Source organism: Microcaecilia unicolor, chromosome 1 (genome assembly GCF_901765095.1).
Source record: "Microcaecilia unicolor chromosome 1, aMicUni1.1, whole genome shotgun sequence".
NCBI lineage: Eukaryota > Metazoa > Chordata > Amphibia > Gymnophiona > Siphonopidae > Microcaecilia > Microcaecilia unicolor.
The window spans coordinates 580,635,528-580,658,099 of NC_044031.1; the positions used below are offsets into that span (position 1 = coordinate 580,635,528).

A 22,572-nucleotide genomic window follows, 5' to 3' on the forward strand; every position below is an offset into this window, starting at 1 on the left:
TGTCCTCAGAAGAACCGTGGAGATTGGAGTGTTTTCCGACTCTCATCTCACAGAACGACGGAGCGTTGCTGCACCCCAACCTTCAGTCCCTGGCTCTCACAGCCTGGATGTTGAGGGCGTAGACTTCACTGCGTTGGGTCTGTCTGAGGGTGTCTCCCGTGTCTTGCTTGCCTCTAGGAAGGATTCCACTAAAAAGAGTTACTTTTTCAAGTGGAGGAGGTTTGTCGTTTGGTGTGAGAGCAAGGCCCTAGAACCTTGTTCTTGCCCTGCACAGAACCTGCTTGAATACCTTCTGCACTTATCGGAGTCTGGCCTCAAGACCAACTCAGTAAGGAATCACCTTAGTGCGATTAGTGCTTACCATTATCGTGTGGAAGGTAAAGCCATCTCTGGAGAGCCTTTAGTCGTTCGATTCATGAGAGGCTTGCTTTTGTCAAAGCCCCCTATCAAGCCTCCTACAGTGTCATGGGATCTCAACGTCGTCCTCACCCAGCTGATGAAACCTCCTTTTGAGCCACTGAATACCTGCCATCTGAAGTATTTGACCTGGAAGGTCATTTTCTTGGTGGCAGTTACTTCAGCTCGTAGGGTCAGTGAGCTTCAAGCCCTAGTAGCTCATGCTCCATATACCAAATTTCATCACAACAGAGTAGTGCTCCGCACCCACCCAAAATTCCTGCCGAAGGTGGTGTCGGAGTTCCATCTTAACCAGTCAATTGTCTTGCCAACATTCTTCCCCAGGCCGCATACCCGCCCTGCTGAACGTCAGTTGCACACATTGGACTGCAAGAGAGCATTGGCCTTCTACTTGGAGCGGACACAGCCCCACAGACAGTCCGCCCAATTGTTTATTTCTTTCCACCCTAACAGGCTAGGGGTCGCTGTCGGGGAAACGCACCATCTCCAATTGGCTAGCAGATTGCATTTCCTTCACTTACGCCCAGGCTGGGCTGGCTCTTGAGGGTCATGTCACGGCTCATAGTGTTAGAGCCATGGCAGCGTCAGTGGCCCACTTGAAGTCAGCCACTATTGAAGAGATTTGCAAGGCTGCGACGTGGTCATCTGTCCACACATTCACATCACATTACTGCCTCCAGCAGGATACCCGACGCGACAGTCGGTTCGGGCAGTCGGTGCTGCAGAATCTGTTTGGGGTGTAAATCCAACTCCACCCTCCAGGACCCGAATTTATTCTGGTCAGGCTGCACTCTCAGTTAGTTGTTCTTCGTAGGTCAATTTCTGTTATACCCTCGCCGTTGCGAGGTTCAATTGACCTGGGTTCTTGTTTTGAGTGAGCCTGAGAGCTAGGGATACCCCAGTCGTGAGAACAAGCAGCCTGCTTGTCCTCGGAGAAAGTGAATGATACATACCTGTAGCAGGTGTTCTCCGAGGACAGCAGGCTGATTTTTCTCACCTACCCTCCCTCCTCCCCTTTGGTTGCGTTTTCATGTTGTTTTCTTGCTTGGCATTCAACTGGCGGGAACGGTCACGCACGAGCGGGAAGACGGCCGCGCATGCGCGGTGGGCGTGCCCTGCGTGCGGACCGCCCGCGAAGCTTTTTTCCGGTTGGTGGGGGCTGCCGCGGACGTCACCCAGTTGTGAGAACAATCAGCCTGCTGTCCTCGGAGAACACCTGCTACAGGTATGTATCATTCACTATACTGCAGAACATGGTGGCAAGAGTGATCCTGGGTAAAGCCAGGAGAGCAACCCCTTTGATTGCTGTGAGTGGAAGAGTGGCCTAGTGGTTAGGGTGGTGGACTTTGGTCCTGGGGAACTGAGTTCGATTCCCAGCACAGGCAGCTCCTTGTGACTCTGGGCAAGTCACTTAACCCTCCATTGCCCCATGTAAGCCGCATTGAGACCATCATGAGTGGGAAAGTGCGGGGTACAAATGTAACAATCAATCAGTACACTGGCTTTTTGTGGAGGCCAAGGTAATGTTTAAAGTGCTGGTACTAACTTTCCATACTTATGAGGAGTGCCCACTACTTAGTAGTCAAAGGAAATACTGTACTGGTCAAGTGTTGAGATCTGCAGAGGATTGCTTTTTAGTGGTCTCTTCTGTTAAGGAGGTCCAGGGGGCACATTGGAGGTCTCTCATGTTTTCTGTTTGGCACCTGTTTGATGGAATGTGATACTTAGGGAGCCGAGGCTGGAATTAAATCGGTATCTTTTGTAAATTCTTCACAATGTGGCTCTTTCCTCTTGATTGGGAGTAGTGGATGGAGTAATTGGGGAATTTTGCAGGTTTAATAGTATGTGGTTTTGAAAACTGTTGGACAGTCCGGCTCTTTATAATTGCTAAATAGGCAATGTTAAATCCATGCTCAGTCAATTTTGAGAGGAAGTTCACTTTGTAATACTAAATTAATTCAAGGTACTGTTATAGCAGTGTTTCTCAAACTTTAGACACTGGCAAAATTAAATGAAGAATAAGATATTTGAAGAAGTTAGTCTTCTGTATATCATTTCTTAAAAATTAAGTACACATAAAATTATGATTTGTATTAATTTTTTAAGGTTTTCTTTTGCATAGTTTAAGGTTTTATATCTGTAGGTACACATGCAATTTTAGCAACTTTTCATTTATCAGTCTGGAGACCTTTCATCTCCAGCAGTTAACAACGCTGTCAAGCCAAGTCTGTATGACTTTGATAGAGAACTGGGATTTACCAAAGTAACAGGAACCGGGGAAGAGAACTATTTGTGGCCCAGTACAGGGTATCATTCTAGCTGCATAAGCTACAGGTCCTGCAAGTAAAGGTAAGGGTGATCGTTTACAATTGTTACATGCAGTAAGCATGTACTTTTTTAGTTCTGGTTCTGGGAACTCCTGTCCCCTCGCCCCCACATGCCTTGTTTAGAAAGGAAGCACAGGAGAGATACTGTGGAGACAGCACAAAGAAACAGGGACCTTTTACTAACTGCGCTAAGCAGTTTTACTTGGACATACGCCGACTATCCTGTGTTTAAAACCAGCCAGCATGGTAAAAAAAAAACACAAACCAGTAGCTGCTTAATGTGAGTTGAGGAGTGGCCAACTGTGGCAGTTTGTGTAGCTGCCCCAAACTTCACTAAGCATAAAACCACAGTGGCAGTTGTTCCCCCATCTGATTTCCCCCACCCGTTCAACCCAAGACTTCCCACCTTATCTGATCTGATCCAGTCCTTGAGGCCCTGCCCACTGAGCTCAAGCCCTTGGTGAAGCCCTACCCTTGGTGCAAAGGCAACCCCTCCCCCCCCCCCGGGGGGGGGGGGGGGGAAATAATGCCTGGTTGTTCAGAAGAATGAGGCAAGGGCGGTCCAGCTCCACTCTGCCCTGTCTGGCTCTGGGTGTCAAAATGATGCTGTTGACCCCTATCTGTGGTGTAGGGGATCACCCTTCCATTTAAGGGCAAATTTAGAAGGCTGGCCCTTAACAGAAGTAGTGCAATGATACCACTAGGGGTCATTGGTGTCATTCTGATACACAGCGTTAGAGGAGGTAGGAACAGACAGACTGCTCCCTCCCCTATGACTGTACATTAACGCCCCCCCCCCCCCCCCCAACCAGGTAAGTCCCAGTGCTGTTTGGAGAGCTGGGATGGACTTTGTGGCAGGGGTGGGGCTTGGATTGTGTGAAGATGGTGGGGCAGGAAGTGATTTGGGGGGGGGGAGCAGGGTCAGACTAGGGGATATTGTAAGGGGGCTTGTGACTTGCAGGGGAAGTTAGACGGGGGGGGGGGGCAGTATGTGTTTGTGTGTGGGATGTGGTACTGTGGCAGTACTTTATTGCATGTTGTTTCAGACAGCATGAATAGTCCTGTGATGGTTGCTACCTCCTGCAATGTGCTGCCCATGCACTATGTCTGTCCTTTGTGGTAACTGCAGGCAAAACCTTTACATGGCTGTCACTGTTCTGACTTCAGCATCTTTAATTTCAGACTAAAAAAAACTCACCTTTTTGAGGTTGCTTTTATATCTTGACAACTTCTCTATGATGCATGAGGGGAAAAAAAAAAGATTCTAGTAGGATGTATGTGTGTTTTGATTAGATGGGAAGCTCCATACAGCAGAGAATCTCTGTTTCAGTCCAGTCCTGTATATACCTGGTTGCAATTTGGAAATTTAGTAGCAGTAGTAACATCTGTGACAGACAGAAAAAGAACCTTCAAAAATTTTTTCTTCATTCATTCCCAGAGCAATGTATAGCCTTACCCCCAGTTTGAGAACTATTGATTTATAAGAACACATCAGCTTGCCAGTTTATCTGTGTTTTAAGTATTACAATTACATGGTTATAATAATAAAACATTTAAAAATCCAAGATTCTTCTTGATTCAGATCTTTCTTTGAAAGAAAGACATGCAAGACATTTTTTTCTTATGCAATTTTGAAATAGAACATCATTTGCCTGAGGACCAAATTTTCTGCAGTGGCATAACAGGAAAAATATTCTACAAAATACCAAGAATTTCAATAGGTGGCTTAAAGCCTGGTGTCTTCAAGAAGTTTTTAGATATATAGGAGGATGGGGCAATACATGGAAAAACAAAAGACTATATTGTAACGATGGGCTGCATCTCACTGTGGCAGGAAAATAAATCTTTGGTGAGAAATTCAGACAATATGTTTCTAGGCGTTTAAACTAGATGGTGTGGGGTGGCATATGGAGGCAGGTCACTTCCAGTGATCACCCCCAGCTAAAGTCAAGATGTTGTTTTCATTGCTTTCTTTACTACTATCTTAACAAATCACTTCTTACCAACACAGCAGGAAGTGAGACAAAAAAAAAAAACTAAACAGAAGATGAGACTGCCACTGAAATGTAGCTGGAAAGTGATGACCACAAATGCTCACAGTCTAAGCAACAGCGTTCACGATCTGCAAGCCCTGATGTTAGAGGCAGATTTAGACATTGTTGCCATCACGGAAACATGGTTAATTGATTCTCATGAATGGGATGCAAACATACTAGGCTACAATCTATTTAGGAAGGATAGAGATGGTTGTAAAGGTGGAGGAGTAGCTCTGTATGTGAGAAATAATATCACAGTGACAGAAATGCCAGGAGCCTGGGGAAAGGAAGAAGCGATATGGATCACCTTGAAAAGACATGATGGACTCTCTGTCCACATGGGTGTTGTCTACAGACCTCCAACACAATCGGAGGAACTAGATAAAGGTCTGGTTACCAATATCCAAAAGTTGGGAAAGAAAAGAGAGGTGCTGTTGCTGGGAGATTGCAACCTGCTGGATTCAGATTGGAAAGTTCCATCTGCGGAATCGGAAAGTAGTAGAGAGATCGTGGATGCCTTTCAAAATGCTCTGCTCAGACAAATAGTGACAGAACCTACAAGAGAGAGAACAACACTGGATCTGGTGCTCACAAGTTGGGAAACTGTCTAATTTCCGAGTGGGTGCCCACCTGGGCAGCAATGATCATCAAACAGTTTGGTTTGATACAACAGCTAAAGGGGAGGGCAGCCACTCAAAACTCAGTCCTGGGTTTTAAACATGCTGACTTCAGTAAAATGGGGAAATACCTATAGAAATAACTGATGGGCTTGGAGGATATATGAGAAGTGGAAAGGCATTAGGCGAGGCTGAAAAGAGCTATAAATATGGCTACAAACCTTTATGTAAGGAGAGTAAATAAAAGCAAGAGAAAAGGGAATCCAATATGGTTCTCTAAGCAAGTGGCTGAGAAAATAAAGGCTAAAGAGTTAGCATTCATGAAATACAGAAAAACTCAAGAGGAACACAGAGGAATAATGGATGAAATTGAAAGAAGCCAAGAGAGAGATACATCTGACGAAAGTGCAAGCGGAATAACAAATGGCTAGAAATGCAAGGAGGGCAAACGAGAATTTTTTTCAGGTATATTAGTGAAACGAGGAAGACTAAAAAATGGAATCGTGAGATTGAAAGATGCTGTGAACTGCTATGTGGATAATGATGAGGAAAAAGCAAACGTGCTAAACAAATGCTTCTGTATTCACAGAAAAAAATCCTAGAGAAGGAGCACGATTGACTGGCAAAGGTACATATGAGAATGGAGTGGATATAGCACCATTCATGGAAGAAAATGTTTATGAACAACTTGAAAATTTAAAGGTGGACCAAGTCGTGGGACTAGACAGGATCCATCCCAGGATATTGAGGGAGCTCAGAGAGGTTTTGGCGGCATGGGCGTAGACTGGGGGGGGCGAGGGGGGGCAATGCCCCCCCAAACGCAGGGCCGGCAACAGGCAGCTCTCCCTTCACCCCACCCTCTCCCCGTTCCTTCTCCTCCCCCCCCCCCCGGCCCCCCCCGTGAGCCGGCTCTCCTCCCTCCCTCCGTATCCTGTCCCTCACCGACCTGATCTTCGAATCCTTTGCCTGCCCGCTAGCGCTCTCTCCCCTGCTGGTTCGCGCTTTAAAAATGGCCGCCGAGACTTTCAGAGGCGGCCTCGCGAGAAGTCTCGGCGGCCATTTTGAAGCGTGAACCGGCAGTGGAGAGTCAGCGCTAGCGGGCCGGGCAGGTGAAAAATTCGAAGATCGTTGGTGAGGGACGGATCCGGAGGGAGGGAGGAGAACTGGCTCGCGGGGGGGGGGGGGGGGAAGGAACGGGGAGAGGGCGGAATGAAGGGAGGGGAGGGGAGAGGAGGGTCACTGCTGGACTAAGTGGATGGAGGGCAGGGGAAAGGAGGGCCACTGGGTATGGGGGCAGGGGAGAGGAGGGTCACTGCTGGACTGAGTGGATGGAGAGCAGGGGAAAGGAGGGCCACTGGGCATGGGGGCAGGGGAGAGGAGGGTCACTGCTGGACTGAGTGGATGGAGGGCAGGGGAAAAGAGGGCCACTGGGTATGGGGGCAGGGGAGAGGAGGGTCACTGCTGGACTGGGTGGATGGAGGACAGGGGAAAGGAGGGCCACTGGGCATGGGGGCAGGGGAGAGGAGGGTCACTGCTGGACTGGGTGGATGGAGGGCAGGGGAAAGGAGGGCCACTGGGCATGGGGGCAGGGGAGAGGAGGGTCACTACTGGACTGAGTGGATGGAGGGCAGGGGAAAGGAGGGCCACTGGGCATGGGGGCAGGGGAGAGGAGGGTCACTGCTGGACTGGGTGGATGGAGGGCAGGGGAAAGGAGGGCCACTGGGCATGGGGGCAGGGGAGAGGAGGGTCACTACTGGACTGAGTGGATGGAGGGCAGGGGAAAGGAGGGCCACTGGGTATGGGGACAGGGAAGAGGAGGGTCACTGTTGGACTGGGTGGATGGAGGGCAGGGGAGAGAAAAGAAATGCTGGACATGGATGGAGGGGAGGAAAGAGTGAGGAAGGAGATGAGATGAGGGAAAAGGAAGAGAGGAGAAAAACTGCACATGGATGAAGAAAATAGGCAGAAGCTGAGGACCAGAAATGAAGAAGAAAGGAAGAAAGAAATAAATGGAAAGGAAGCCCTGGAAACGGAGTTAAGAGGACAGATAGCAGCAGAATCAGATACTGCACCAGCATGATCAGAAAAACAGTCACCAGACAACAAAGGTAGAAAAAAATCATTTTATTTTCATTATAGTGTTTACAATATGTTCACTTTGAGAATCAGGTGCTCAACATTAAAAGTTTATATTTACTTATTTATACCCCCCCCCCCCCAGGCTCTCTCCCCGGCTATAGCCAGCTCTGCAATTTGGGGGGGGGGGGGCGCAGAGGGGGACTGGGGGGAGAGCCTGTTGTTAAACATTTGCCAGCACACCACTGCCTGTCGCCAAACCCGCTGCCTCTCTGATTCAGTGGCTATCCATTGGCAAACGAACACTGGTTATTCCCAAAAAAGCCAGCTCTTGCTCCCTTCCTTCCTCCATATTAGCATAATTTGCATATACATATATGCAAATGAATATGCTAATATGCCCCGCCCCTTCCTTTGCCCCCCCAAATGAAACAGTCAAACTACGCCTATGTTTTGGCGGATCCTCTTAAATATTTGTTTAATAAATTCTTGGAGAAGGGGGAGGTTCTGTTGGATTGGAGAAAAGCAGATGTGGTCCCTCTTCACGAAAGTGGTGACGGAGAAGAAGCCTTCGCCGGAGTGACTCCCAGGTCCGTTCCGATCCACTCGTGGCCTCTGCTCAAGGTGCCGCGCGCCATTAGGCGCGCGAAAGCTTTCCTTCTAATAAGTTCTGGGAGAAGAGGATATTTCTCTGGTAAGTGAACAAATTTTGCTTGTGCTTTCGGAACTTGAAGATTGGGGTTTAAAGGAGGAACTGTAAGTTAGTGATAGGCTGATATCCTTAATACTTTAGCAAGTTTTAAATTACGGAAAAACTAAAAAACACTAAGATGGAGTCAGCAGTCCAGCAGCGAGAGGGGTGCTATCCAGTCTTTTGCATTGAGTGTCACATGTATGATTATCTCCCAATTGGTGAGGTGTCATATGTGTGTGCCCGATGCAAAGAGCTCCTACGTGTACGTTCTCTTGAGGCTAGAGTAGCAGACTTGATGGAGCTGAGGGAGACAGAGAGGTACATAGAGGAGACCTACAGGGATGTTGTAGAGAAGTCCCACCTCCAGTCAGGTAGCCCCTGTGCTACCTTGGAGGAGGGAGGTCTCCTAGAAGGAGAGCATCACCCTGGTGAAGTAGGAAGTACTCCTGTAGCCAGGACCTGCCCACCAGGGGATGTATTATCCTTTCGCACCGAGGATATATCTCCAAATGTTGCCCGGGAGGGAAAGGTTAGGACAGCTGTTGTACTGGGTGATTCGATCATTAGGCATATAGATAGCTGGGTGGCTGGTGGACGTGAGGATCGCCTGGTGACTTGCCTGCCTGGTGCGAAGGTGGCGGACCTCACGCGTCACCTAGATAGGATTTTATATAGTGCTGGGGAGGAGACGGCTGTCTTGGTACATGTGGGTACTAATGACATAGGAAAATGTGGGAGAGAGGTTCTGGAAGCAAAATTTAGGCTCTAGGTAGAAAGCTGAAATCCAGATCCTCCAGGGTAGCATTTTCTGAAATGCTACCTGTGCCACGCGCAGGGCCCAAGAGACAGGCAGAGCTCCAGAGTCTCAATGCATGGATGAGACGATGGTGCAGGGAGGAGGGCTTTAGATTTGTTAGGAACTGGGCAACATTCTGGGGAAGGGGGAGCCTATTCCGAAAGGATGGGCTCCATCTTAACCAGAGTGGGACCAGGCTGCTGGCATCGGCGTTTAAGAAGGAGATAGAGCAGCTTTTAAACTAGAAATGGGGGGAAGGCCGACAGTCGCTCAAAAGAGCATGGTTCGGGATAAGGTATCTTTCAAAGATATCACCATAACAGGGAAGATAGAGTATCCTGATAGTGAGGTTGCAAAAGAGATTGTAGTAGATCGGGTATCTTTAAATAACAATAAAAATCAGACAAAAGATTGCCAATTAATACTGTCAAGTACTAAGCATGATGTACTTAGGAACAACAAACATAGTTTGAAATGTCTATATGCGAATGCCAGGAGCCTAAGAAATAAGATGGGGGAGTTGGAATATATTGCACTAAATGAAAAATTAGATATAATAGGCATCTCTGAGACCTGGTGGAAGGAGGATAACCAGTGGGACACTGTCATACCGGGGTACAAATTATATCGTAGTGATAGGGTGAATCGGATTGGTGGAGGGGTAGCATTGTATATTAACGAGAGCCTTGAATCAAATAGATTGAAAATTCTGCAGGAAACAAAACACTCCTTGGAATCACTGTGGATTGAAATTCCATGTGCAAAGGGGAAAAGGATAGTGATAGGAGTGTACTACCGTCCGCCTGGCCAGGACGAACAGACGGATGCGGAAATGTTAAAGGAAATCAGGGACGCAAACAAACTGGGCAACACAATAATAATGGGGGATTTCAATTACCCGCATATAGACTGGGTTAATGTAACATCTGTACACGCAAGGGACATAAGATTTCTTGATGAAATCAAGGACAGCTTCATGGAACAGCTAGTTCAGGAGCCGACAAGAGAAGGAAAAATACTAGACTTAGTCCTTAGTGGTGCTCATGATCTAGTGCAGGGGGTAACGATACGAGGGCCGCTTGATAACAGTGATCATAATATGATCGGTTTTGATATTGGCATTGAAGGAAGTGAAACTAGGAAATCAAGTACGCTAGCGTTTAACTATAGAAAAGGTGATTACGACAAAATGAGAAAAATGGTGAAAAAAAGACTGAAAGGAGCAGCTCGCAGAGTAAAAAACTTGCATCAGGCGTGGATGCTGTTTAAAAACACCATCCTGGAGGTTCAGGACAAATATATTCCACGTATTAGAAAAAAGGGAAAAAAGACTAAACGTCAGCCGGCGTGGCTAAACAGTAAGATAAAGGAAATCATTAGAGCCAAAAAACAATCCTTCAGAAAGTGGAGAAGAGAACCAACTGAAAGTAACAGGATAGATCATAAGGAATGCCAAGCCAAATGCAAAGCGGAGATAAGGAGGGCAAAAAAGGACTTTGAGAAGAAATTAGCGTTGGAAGCAAAAATACATAGTAAAAATTTTTTTAGATACATTAAAAGCAGGAAACCGGCCAAAGAGTCGGTTGGGCCGCTGGACGAAAATGGTGTTAAAGGGGCGATCAAGGAGGACAAAGCCGTAGCGGAGAAATTAAATGAATTCTTTGCTTCGGTCTTCACCGAGGAGGATTTGGGGGGGACACCGGTGCCGGAAAGAATATTTGAAGCGGGGGAGTCGGAGAAACTAAACAAATTCTCTGTAACCTTGGAGGATGTAATGGGTCAGTTCAGCAAGCTGAAGAGTAGTAAATCACCGGGACCTGATGGTATTCATCCCAGAGTATTAATAGAACTAAAAAATGAACTTGCGGAGCTACTGTTAGAAATATGCAATCTGTCCCTAAAATCGAGTGTAGTACCGGAAGACTGGAGGGTAGCCAATGTTACTCCGATTTTTAAGAAGGGTTCCAGAGGAGATCCGGGAAATTATAGACCGGTGAGTCTGACGTCGGTGCCGGGCAAGATGGTGGAGGCTATTATTAAGAATAAAATTGCAGAGCATATACAAAAACATGGACTGATGAGACAAAGTCAGCACGGATTTAGTGAAGGGAAGTCTTGCCTCACCAATCTAATGCATTTTTTTGAGGGGGTAAGCAAACATGTGGACAATGGGGAGCCGGTTGATATTGTATATCTGGATTTTCAGAAGGCGTTTGACAAAGTGCCGCACGAAAGACTCCTGAAGAAATTGCAGAGTCATGGAATCGGAGGTAGGGTATTATTATGGATTAAGAACTGGTTGAAAGATAGGAAGCAGAGAGTAGGATTGCGTGGCCAGTATTCTCAGTGGAGGAGGGTAGTTAGTGGGGTCCCGCAGGGGTCTGTGCTGGGTCCGTTGCTTTTTAATGTATTTATAAATGACCTAGAGATGGGAATAACTAGTGAGGTAATTAAATTCGCCGATGACACAAAATTATTCAGGGTCGTCAAGTCGCAGGAGGAATGTGAACGATTACAGGAGGACCTTGCGAGACTGGGAGAATGGGCGTGCAAGTGGCAGATGAAGTTCAATGTTGACAAGTGCAAAGTGATGCATGTGGGTAAGAGGAACCCGAATTATAGCTACGTCTTGCAAGGTTCCGCGTTAGGAGTTACGGATCAAGAAAGGGATCTGGGTGTCGTCGTCGATGATACGCTGAAACCTTCTGCTCAGTGTGCTGCTGCGGCTAGGAAAGCGAATAGAATGTTGGGTGTTATTAGGAAGGGTATGGAGTCCAGGTGTGCGGATGTTATAATGCCGTTGTATCGCTCCATGGTGCGACCGCACCTGGAGTATTGTGTTCAGTACTGGTCTCCGTATCTCAAAAAAGATATAGTAGAATTGGAAAAGGTACAGCGAAGGGCGACGAAAATGATAGTGGGGATGGGACGACTTTCCTATGAAGAGAGGCTGAGAAGGCTAGGGCTTTTCAGCTTGGAGAAGAGACGGCTGAGGGGAGATATGATAGAAGTGTATAAAATAATGAGTGGAATGGATCGGGTGGATGTGAAGCGACTGTTCACGCTATCCAAAAATACTAGGACTAGAGGGCATGAGTTGAAGCTACAGTGTGGTAAATTTAAAACGAATCAGAGAAAATTTTTCTTCACCCAACGTGTAATTAGACTCTGGAATTCGTTGCCGGAGAACGTGGTACGGGCGGTTAGCTTGACGGAGTTTAAAAAGGGGTTAGATAGATTCCTAAAGGACAAGTCCATAGACCGCTATTAAATGGACTTGGAAAAATTCCGCATTTTTAGGTATAACTTGTCTGGAATGTTTTTACGTTTGGGGAGCGTGCCAGGTGCCCTTGACCTGGATTGGCCACTGTCGGTGACAGGATGCTGGGCTAGATGGACCTTTGGTCTTTCCCAGTATGGCACTACTTATGTACTTATGTACTTATATAGGCCAGTAAGCTTCACTTTGGTTATTGGAAAAGTAATGGAAGCGATGCTGAAGGGAAAGGATAGTGAATTTCCTGGAATCCAATAGGTTGCGAGATCTGTGACAACATGGTTTTACCGAAGGTAAATTGTGCCAAATGAATCTGATTTGAATTCTTTGGGTGACCAGAGAATTCGATCAAGCATATGTGCTAGCTGTGATTACTTAGATTTCAGCAAAGTCTTTGACATAGTTCCTCATAGGAGGCTCTTGAATAAACTTGACAGGCTGAAGTTAGGACCCAACATGGTGAACTGGATTAGGAACTGGTTGACAGATGCCAGACGGTGGTGGTTAATGGAATCCACTTGGAGGAAGGAATGTTGAGTAGTGGAGTGCCTTGAGGATTGGTGCTGGGCCGATTCTGTTCAATATATTTGTGACCTACATTGCCGAAGGGTTAGAAGGTAAGATTTGCTTTTTTGCAGATGATACCAAGATTTGTATCAGAGTGGACATCTCACAGGGAGTGGAAAACATGAAAAAAGATCTTCAAAAGTTAGAAGAATGGTCTAATGTTTGGCAATTAAAATTCAATGCAAAGAAGTGCAGAGTGATGCACTTAGGGAGTAGAAATCCAAGGGAGACGTATATGTTAGGCAATGAGAGGCTGATGTTCACAAACAGGGAGAGGGACCTTGGGGTGATAGTATCTGAGTAGCCAGAAGGATGCTAGGCTGTATAAAGAGATGTAACAAGCAGAAGAAAGGAGATATTGATGCCCCTGTACAAGTTGTTGGTGAGGCCCCGTCTGGAGTATTGTGTTGAATTTTGGAGGCTGTATCTTTCTAAAGATGTAAGAAGACTTGAAACCATCCAGAGGAAAGTGACAAAAATGATATGGGGATTGCGCCAAAAGATATATTAGAAGAGACTGGAAGACCTGAATATGTATACCCTAGATGAGAGAAGGGACAAGGGAGATAGGACACAGACGTTTAAATACTTGAAAGATATTAATGTAGAAACAATTATTTTCTAGAGAAGGGAAAATGTTAAAAGCAGAGGACGTGAATTGAGGTTGCGGGGTGGTAGACTTAGGAGTAGTGTCCGAAAATTCTTTTTCACAGAGAGGGTAGTTGATGCCTAGAATGCCCTCCCAAGGGAAGGGGTGGAGAAAAAAACCTGGTAGAATTCAAAATGGTGTGGGATGAACACAGAGATCTCTAATTAGAAAATGAATGGTATAAAACCAAATCTTATAGGCTTACATTTATGTTTACATATCAAGTGGTGCGTAGATGGCAACTCTGGCTGTATCAACTAAGGCCGGTGCTGGTCTGGCTTGTATGGTCTGAGTCCCACATATAGCAATCCAGTTTAGGGTGGGCTGTAGAGAGAATCAGCGGAAACTCCAGTATTTGGAATGTGAGGACAATGCCAGGTAGACTTTTAGGGTTTGTGTCCTGCAAATGACAAGACAGATTCGGATAGCTTTGACAGCATCTCCAGTAATTGGAACATAAGGACAGAGCCAGGCGGACTTCTACAGTCTATGTCTCAGAAACAACAAAGAAAGACCATGATCAAGTATATAATACCTTGTTCATTGTTGATTTAATCTTGAATTGAGAATGAATGTGACTGGTGGGCAGACTAGATGGACCATTCAGGTCTTTATCTTCTGTCACTTACTATGTTACTATGTAATAAAATCTTACACAAAAGGCTACATTTTAGGAATTAGGTAGAAGTGCACAGTACTTCTTGCTTGTATGGAATTTTTGGGGTTTTTTTTTTTTTGTCCTTTTGGAGTTTTTTCTCCTTTCTAGAATGTGCAGGAAATTCATGATTTTAAAGTTTTGCAAGCAAAGATATATGCCCTTATTGGTTTTGACCTCTGGGATGTGACTAGCAACTGACTATCATGTTTTCCTGAATATCTCCTGCCATATGAAGAAACCTGAAGATGTGTGGTCAGTTCTGCAAGTGTTACCCACAAGGGCATAAATACAAAGATTTGGAGGGAGCAGGGATTAGATCCCACTCATACTTTCCATGATTGGGTTTTGCTCCCATCCCCATAAGCTTTTCACCAACATACATCTACATATTCAAAGTGATTTAACCAACCAGAAATGGGGCATGGAACAGATTTTTATAGCCCACTTTTTTGGCTGAGATTAGCATGGTTCCGTACTCTTGTAGGACTTTCCAGAAGGAGACCCATCAACCTAAGGAATTCTGTTAACACTGATCATGCAGGCTCAGTTGTACTCCATCAGGTCCTTTGCCCTCGCAACTTGAATGTTGAAGGGCTAACTTCTGCTTCCCTGAAATTGCCTAACAGTGTATCTCAAGTTATTCTTCAAAGAGAGATTCCACTAGAAAGTCTTAGTTTTAAATTGAAGAGGTTTGCCATCTGGTGTGATGGAAGGGGCCCTAGATCCCTTTCCTGTCTTGCACAAAAATTGCTTGAATACTTTCTACATTTGTCTGATTCAGATTTTAAGGGAAACAGCAGGAATTGACCACCAAGGTGGAGAAACAGAATCTGCTAAGAGGAGAACAATACAGGAGGAAGTAGCAAGATGAACAGGACTCTTCCAAAAACCAAAGGAGACAGAAAGATGATGTAAAAAATGGGTCCTTTATTGAAGTAGACTCAACACGGCACCGTGTTTTGGCAATAGTGCCATGTCAAGCATACTAAAGGATCCATTTTTTTTTACATCATCCTTCTGTCTCCTTTAGTTTTTGGAACAATCCTGTTGATCTTTCTGATTCAGATTTGAAATCAACTCCATTAAGGTACACCTTAATGGAGTTGATGCATATCACCATGATGTAGAAGGTCTCTCTCTGTACGGCCTTTAGTTGGTTGATCATTCTGGGCTTGCATGTATTGTAGCCTTCCTTGAGTGTCCTGCAGTCTCATGGGGTCTAAGTGTTGTGTTAACCGTGCCAAAGCTCCTTTTCTTGTGATCGAAAGTACCTGACTGGAAGGTGCTGTTTTTGGTGGCAGTAACCTTAGCACACAGAGCAAGTGAGCTTTAGGCTGTAGAAACTGATTTACCTTATACTACGCTTTACAACATGGTAGTTATGCACACTCATCCAAATTTCCTTCCTAATGTAGTGTCTGATTTCCATCTTAATCGGTCTCTCATTCTGTCACTCTTTTTCCCTAGGCCTCATGCTCTTAAAAGTGAATGTGTATTACGCACATTGGATTGCAGGAGAGCCTTAGCTGCCTACTTTGAGTGGATTAAAGCCTTAAAGTACACCCAATATTTTTCTTTTGACCTTAAAGCAGGAGTTGCTGTTATCACACTATCCAGTTGGCTAGTAGACCTCAGGCTTCACTCGGGGGTCGTGGTACAGCTCATAATGTCAGAGCTGTGGCTGTAGACCACACGAGGTCAGCCTCCATGGAGGAAATTTGCAAGGCTGCAACATAGACATCTGTCTATAGATTCACATCCTCACTACTGTCTAGAAAGGCAGTTTTGGCCAATCCATTCTCCCAAATAGTTTTGGGGATCAGAATCCAACACTATCCCCCTAGGCCCATTTGTCTTCATTTCTAGGCTCCCCCCCCCCCCCCCCCCCCACCACCAAAAAAAATGAAAAATTCCAGCTGCCACCTAAAAACGCGTTGCCTGTCTGCTCAAATGCATTACATATTAGATTTAACTTTTTCTTCCCCTTTGTCCTGTTGAAAGTAGCCTGTAGATGGGGCATCTCAGGCTGTGAGGACTTAATATCCTGCTTAACCTCAGAGAAAACTGCTACTGTAGCATTTGTTCTGTGGACATCAGGATACAGATCTTCATATACCCACCCACTTCAAAGAGTAGTAGTATTCTCTAAGCTTTAATACTAGACTTGGCTAGTCTTTTGTGATAGTGGCAGGTGCGACATGATGCTCATGTGTGGTGAGGCTTCTCAAAAGTTTCTGTTATTGAAGCTTGAGTAGTCGCCTTTTGATGGTTTCCGTCAATGATGTCACCCATACTGTGAGAACTTGTATCTTGCTGTCCACGAAGAACACTTGCTACACAAAAGTTTTATCAACAGTGAAAGTGTGTTTCAGTCTGTGCTCCTTGATACCATAGAATTTGTGCCTGATAAGTTTCTTGTGCTGTGTATGACAGAAACTGCTAACAGATGTCTAGTACCTATTAGGCTAATAGGGGAGTCTTTGAGCCCCCTTTCACTCACACTCTCTGTGACATTCTTATAGATTCGAAGATGAACCTGGATGATTTTATCAGTATGAATGCTGAGGTAGGATGGGGCACTGTGTACTCACTCCCTGACTTCGTACAGCGTTTCAGCAGACTGAGCTCACACCAGCATTCTCATTAAAGAAAGATGGAACCATTCAGCAGGCATTGGTTTTCTTTCCACATAACTTATTCATGATATTCCATGTTTATAAATGTTTTAGAGCCTAAGACGTATGCAGTGGTGCTGTCTCATGGGTTGTTTTTTTTTTCTAAAAATAAATACAGATGTCAAACAGGAATATTGTAAACAATAAAAAAAAATTGTTGAACTCATATGATAGAACAGCTCAAGAAGGTTATGGTACTGAACATTCTGTTTTTTAATGTTAGTGAGTTTGTTATTCAATAACTACATTTTGGGTGTGCAATACATTTTTGGAGTAGGATCTGTTGTCAAGGACAGCTGTCCAGGAACTGTTGACTGCTTCAGTATATTGCAGATATCTTTATATCCTCTCAAGTGGATCTATGTGTTTCAAGCTTAGAGCTAGATTGATGCATTAATGTATGTCATTCCACTCTGGTCACTTTGTTGTTATTGGGGCCTACTTTGATTCAGGTTTAAAATGTAATAAAGTATTTTAATGCAGTTTCATAAATCTAGCTCTTTAGGGTGGTGCAGATATCTGTTAGCCCCCTGCTTCTCAAATCCTGCCCCTAATAAACCCTGCTTAGCTATAGCTTTCAGGATGTTTGCAGTGACTATCCTTAAAGCTATATATATGTGCGTGTGTATGATATGTTTATAAATAAATAGAAAATTAGGAGAGATCTGCCAACAGTTGCTGTCAAATTTAGTATGTATCCAGTTTGTCCCCACTAAGGGGGTCTTTTTCGTAGGCGAGCTGGCGGTTTTAGTGCATTTTAAAAATAGGCGTGCGCTAAATGCGGTAGACGCCAATGCATTTAGCGTGCGCCTGTTTTTAACACACGCTTAAAACACCAGTCCGCCTATTTAAAAGACCCCCTAACTTATCTTTCCCCCGCCCCCTCCCCACCACTCTCCATGGGGTTTGGTTGCTTTAGAATGGGATATATAAAAGTTGTCCTGGGCCTTCCACAGCAGTCAAGTTTGAAGGATAAACACAATGACTATACATGAGTGAAATTTTAATATAGAGGGTCTCCAGTGCTTGCAGGTATATCTCATGCGTATTCATCATAGATATCCTGAAAGTCATACCAGCCTTGGGGAGCCCTGCTTAACCTCTCTAACCTCATTAAAACTATAGCTACAAAAAGGTTTGCACAAAACACAGTGTTTTATTTAATGTAGAAAATCTGCCTGCTGTCTGGCATAGACCAGTACAGGAGGTTTAATATATGGAGATGTAAGTGTGACATGGAGGATGAGGATTAGCTTTCTGTTTAGCGAGATTTGCAGATTTTGGTTACTCTGAAAACCAAATCTCTCTGGGGATTTCAAGGACCGGAAACAGCCACCACTGCTGTAGCTTTATTAGTCCTAGAGAAAACTAGGTTGTGTATAGGTTCTGATGCCTTTTATTGCTTTGCTTCCTGATCCAGTTCAGGCATACCTGACATTTTGGGTGGGTCTAGAGCTAATATGGGTGGGCACTGTGGGACTGATAGTCATCTGACAGTGGACAGCGTGGTTAAATCCCGCTGCTGGTGCTGAAACTGGAAATTCAATGTCGTGCCGTAACTGGCAATCAGCATTGAATTTCCGGTTTCATTTTTGGCTACTGGAACTTAACTGGTTAAAACTATACTAAGCGCTAACCGGTTAAGTTCCTAGCAGTTAGGACTGCTATTTTGAGTGCTATTTAATTGCTAAATCTGCAGCTGAATATTTGTAGTTAAATGCTATTGAAGTGGTCAGCGGACATTGCTGACTGGTTAAATAGCGCTGAATAGCAGGGGTATGTATATAGGTATGAGCAGTGTTTCTTGGGAAACTGCTGCATAATGCCTTAGAATGCGCTTGATGATGGATTTCTAAGTAAATAGTCTGCCTAACAGCTGTCCTGCATTAACATGAACAGCAAAGCAAATCAGAGGTAGTCCAGAGAAGGAGAAGATTCAAGTTTAACCACAAGTAGATTTATTAAGAATTGACCCGTTATTGAGAAGGTGAAATTAGTCCTTACCTAGTAATTTTCTTTCCTTTAGTCCCAACAGATCAAGCCAGAGCCTTGTGGGTTATGTCCCTCTGCCAGCAGGTGGAGATAGAGAGAACTTCAGACGTTTGCTATATATGGTCATGTACAGTCACCTTAACCTTAGTATTGTCGATACCAGACCAGTGGAAGAAAGAGAAGAAAATCCAACATCTAAGTTATTTCCTGCCTCTGTAAAGCCTGAGTAGGCTCCTCAACTGCTAGTGTGGGTGGGAAATGTATGCTGTTTCTTGCTGTGAGTTTTTGTCTTTTTTTTTTTTAAACACCAAATGAAGGAACCAGACGTGTAGCAACCAAACTGAATGAATGAAGAAAAAAACTTTGCCGATATCAACAGAGTGTGGGCTTCTAGATTGATCTGTCCAGTCTAATGGAAATAAAATTGCCAGGTAAGGACTAATTTTACCTTCCATAGTATCCCACAGATCAAGCCAGAGACTTGTGGAATGCACCAAAGCAGTCCTCAAGTGGGGCAGGACACTGCAATTCCAACAGCCAGGCCTTCCGCTCCAAATGCCACTTCTAGTCTGTAATTCTTAGAGAAGGTATGTATTGAAGACCAAGTGGCCAATCTGCAAATCTCATCCAAGGAAACTAAGCTGGACTTGGCGAAAGAATTCACCTGTGCTCTCACCTACAACAGTGGAGACTTCCCTATAATGAGGTAAGACGAAGAAATTGCTTCAGCCAGCGGACTACCGTGGCTTTCGAGGCCAAATTCTCTTTCTTGGGACCAGCAAACAGGACCAAGAGGTGATCAGAATGATGGCAATCATTGGTGACCTCCAGGTAATGGAGAAGAATGTGCCGCACATCCAGGCACTGCAGGGCCCAGAATTTGGCTGGATAATCCTCCCGGCAAAAGGCTGGGAGAAAGAGTGGTTGATTCAAGTAAAAACAAGACACCACCTTAAGCAGGAATGACGGAACCGTCCTGATAGAATGGAGAAAAGGATCTCTGCAACCATGTCCAATGTGGCTGCCATGGAGCCCAGTACTTGCATGTAATCCCACGTCCAGGGGGCTGGCACCCGCAAGAGGCTCTCCAGTTGACTCTGGAGCCGCAGATGGTGAGTATCCAGGAGATAAACCGTCCCTTCTGAAGGGTTGAAAATCACCCCCAGGTACTCCAGAGATTGTGAGGGGGATTGCGTTGGTGGCACTCAGGCAGATTGACTATCCAACCCAGGGATTGCAGAAGATCGACCACCCTCTCAGTCGCCCACAAGCTCTCCTCATAGGATGACACCCGAATCAGCCAGGCATCAGGTAGGGATGGACCTGCACTCAGTCCGGGGGAAGGCCGCAATGACCACCATGATCTTGGAGAAGGTCTTGGGCACTGTCACAAGCTCAAAGGGCATGGCCTGGAACTGAAAATGCTGACCCAGCACTGCAAACCGGAGGAAACGCTGGTGAGGAGGCCAAATGGGGATGTGCAAATAAGCCTCCCTGAGGTCAAAAGAGATCAGGAACTCCCCCAGCTGAACTGTCGCGATGACAGAATGCAAGGTCTCCATCCGAAAACCCTGGACAGGCAGTGCTTTGTTCATGATTTTGAGATTGAGCACAGGGCGAAGAGACCTACCCTTCCTGGGCACCACGAAGTAAATGGAGTAGTGGCCAAGACCGAGTGCCTTTGGCAGCATGGGTAAAATCGCCCCACGGCTGACCAAAACTGAGAGAGTCTCTTGGACTGCCGCCACTTTGACAGTGGCCTTGCAAGGTGACTCCAAGAAAAAATCTGCCGGAGGATGAGTGAACTTGAATTTGTAGCCATCCCAGATGCATCCTCCAAAGACCCATTTGTCCGAAGTAACCATGGCCCATTCCCCTAGAAAACTGGACAGCCATTCCCCCCTATAACTGGCAGGAGATGGACCAGGGCCCCATTGTTGGGTCCTTGCGATGTGCGACGCTTGAGAGGAAAAGATTCCAGTGTACCACTTCCCCTGAAAGGGCTGCTGCTTCTGCTGTAAACAAGGTCTCTGAAAGAAGCTGGAATGGCCTGACCGATAACACTTTGCTTCCCTGAAACAGGAATGGGAGGACTTGCATGGAAACTCACCTTAGGTTTACCTTCAGGCAGGCATTGCCCTTTAGATTCACCAAGATCCTTAACAATCTTTTCCAGATCCTCCCCAAAACGCAGCTTACCTCAAAAAAGCAACCAGGCCAGGCGAGACTTGGAGGCCGTGTCAGTTGTCCAATGCTGCAGCCACAGCCAGCAGTGAGCCTTCACTGCCAAGGAGACCTCCTTGACCAATACTTGGAGGAGAGGAGAAAGAAGGTCCACGAAATATGCTAGACCACACTCCAGGGATGGCAAGGAGCTAATCAGTTCGTCCGCCGAAACAGCTTTCTGCACCTAAGACAGACACGCCTGGGCCGCCTAAGAACTGCAAACTGATGCTTTGGAGACACAAGGCTGCCACTTTGAAGGACATTTTAAGGGAAGATTCCAACTTCCAATCCTGAGGATCTTTAAGAGCTGTACCACCCTCCTCAGGTAAAGTGGTCTTCCTTGTGACCACTGCAATTAAGGAATCCACTGTGGGCAGACGCAAGGGCTCCAGTTCCCCTGGCGGTAGTGGGTAGAGGCGCGCTATAGCCTACGTCACACACACAAACCGGCATCCAGTGTATCCCATTGTACCGAGATGAGGACCTTCATGGCCTCATGAATATGAAAGATTCTAGGGGGCCTTTTAGTCCCTGACATAATGGAAGGGGCAGAAAGTGTCACTGATGAAAACTTGGGGGAAGAGATGTCCAAGATTGCAAGTTCCTAGACCGATACTTCCCAAACCTTTGGTTCACGGTACCCTTAGTTTCTGAGCAATTTTTGGGGGCACCCCCCCCCCCCCGACCACACAGGTCTTCACACACATACACACCCGCCACACATCATGTCCAAAGACAGCACAACATATGTAGACAGCACCTGATAACAGCCTCATTGAATTTGAGTAAAATTTCATTTCATGTCATATATCTATAGTTTCCTACTCCGACAAATGGACACAGCAAGTTAAAAAGTACAATAAAAATGGTAATTCACAGCAAATCAAATACAAATGAAAAGTTATGAACATATAAAACATGAATAATCTACAGCCCAAACTTAGTGACAAAACTAAAGCCCCATGCCATCTTCATCTCTCACCCAAGGTACCAAACCATACTTCTTAAATAGCCAATACTGGCTTTCCTACTACAAGGCTCTGTCCTTTTTTTTTTTTTTTTTTGTCTGAGATGTAATTTGAAATGATTCCTTTTATACTACTTCACTCACTTGGGGAAAACTTGGCTTGTTCTTCAAACACATCCATCAAAGCCTGAGAAACAATAGTGGGGTTAATCTGGAGGTCTGCATGCAGCCTCTGATGGGAAGGAGGTATGTGGGTGTGAAATGGGCTTCTCTCTCTCTCCTGCCAGAATGTTTAAAAATCTTACTGCAATTTACATTTTTATCATTTTCAAAACAAACATCTGTTCAACTCCAATTATGGTTTCTTACCTGATAATGTGTGGTCTGTTCGGATCAGCTGCCTTCCTCAGAATCACGCAAGAGCCTGTCTCGTGCCTAAAAGGGGGATCCTGATTGGGAAACAGAGCCTCACTCCTTTTCCACTCAGGATTGCCCTTTTAGGAGTCGGACTGTGATTGGTAGCATGCCAGAGGCATGTGTAGCTCACATCAGTGCTGCTATACGTAGACTCGTAGGTATGATTGTGGGGGGGGGGGGG

At 45.5% G+C, this 22,572-nt stretch overlaps 1 protein-coding gene across 6 annotated transcripts in view; it reads left to right on the top strand.

Moving 5' to 3' along the window:
- The window catches only part of WDYHV1 (WDYHV motif containing 1), a 90,847-nt gene extending 73,892 nt beyond the window's left edge, over window positions 1-16,955 (top strand). For all 6 annotated transcript variants that reach the window (XM_030218790.1, XM_030218775.1, XM_030218782.1 and 3 more), the window contains one exon: window positions 16,637-16,955. In XM_030218790.1, coding sequence (XP_030074650.1) covers window positions 16,637-16,761 — 125 coding nt within the window. In that variant the 3' untranslated portion in view covers window positions 16,762-16,955. The remainder of the gene's footprint in view (window positions 1-16,636) is intronic.
- Window positions 16,956-22,572: the final 5,617 nt, after the last annotated feature.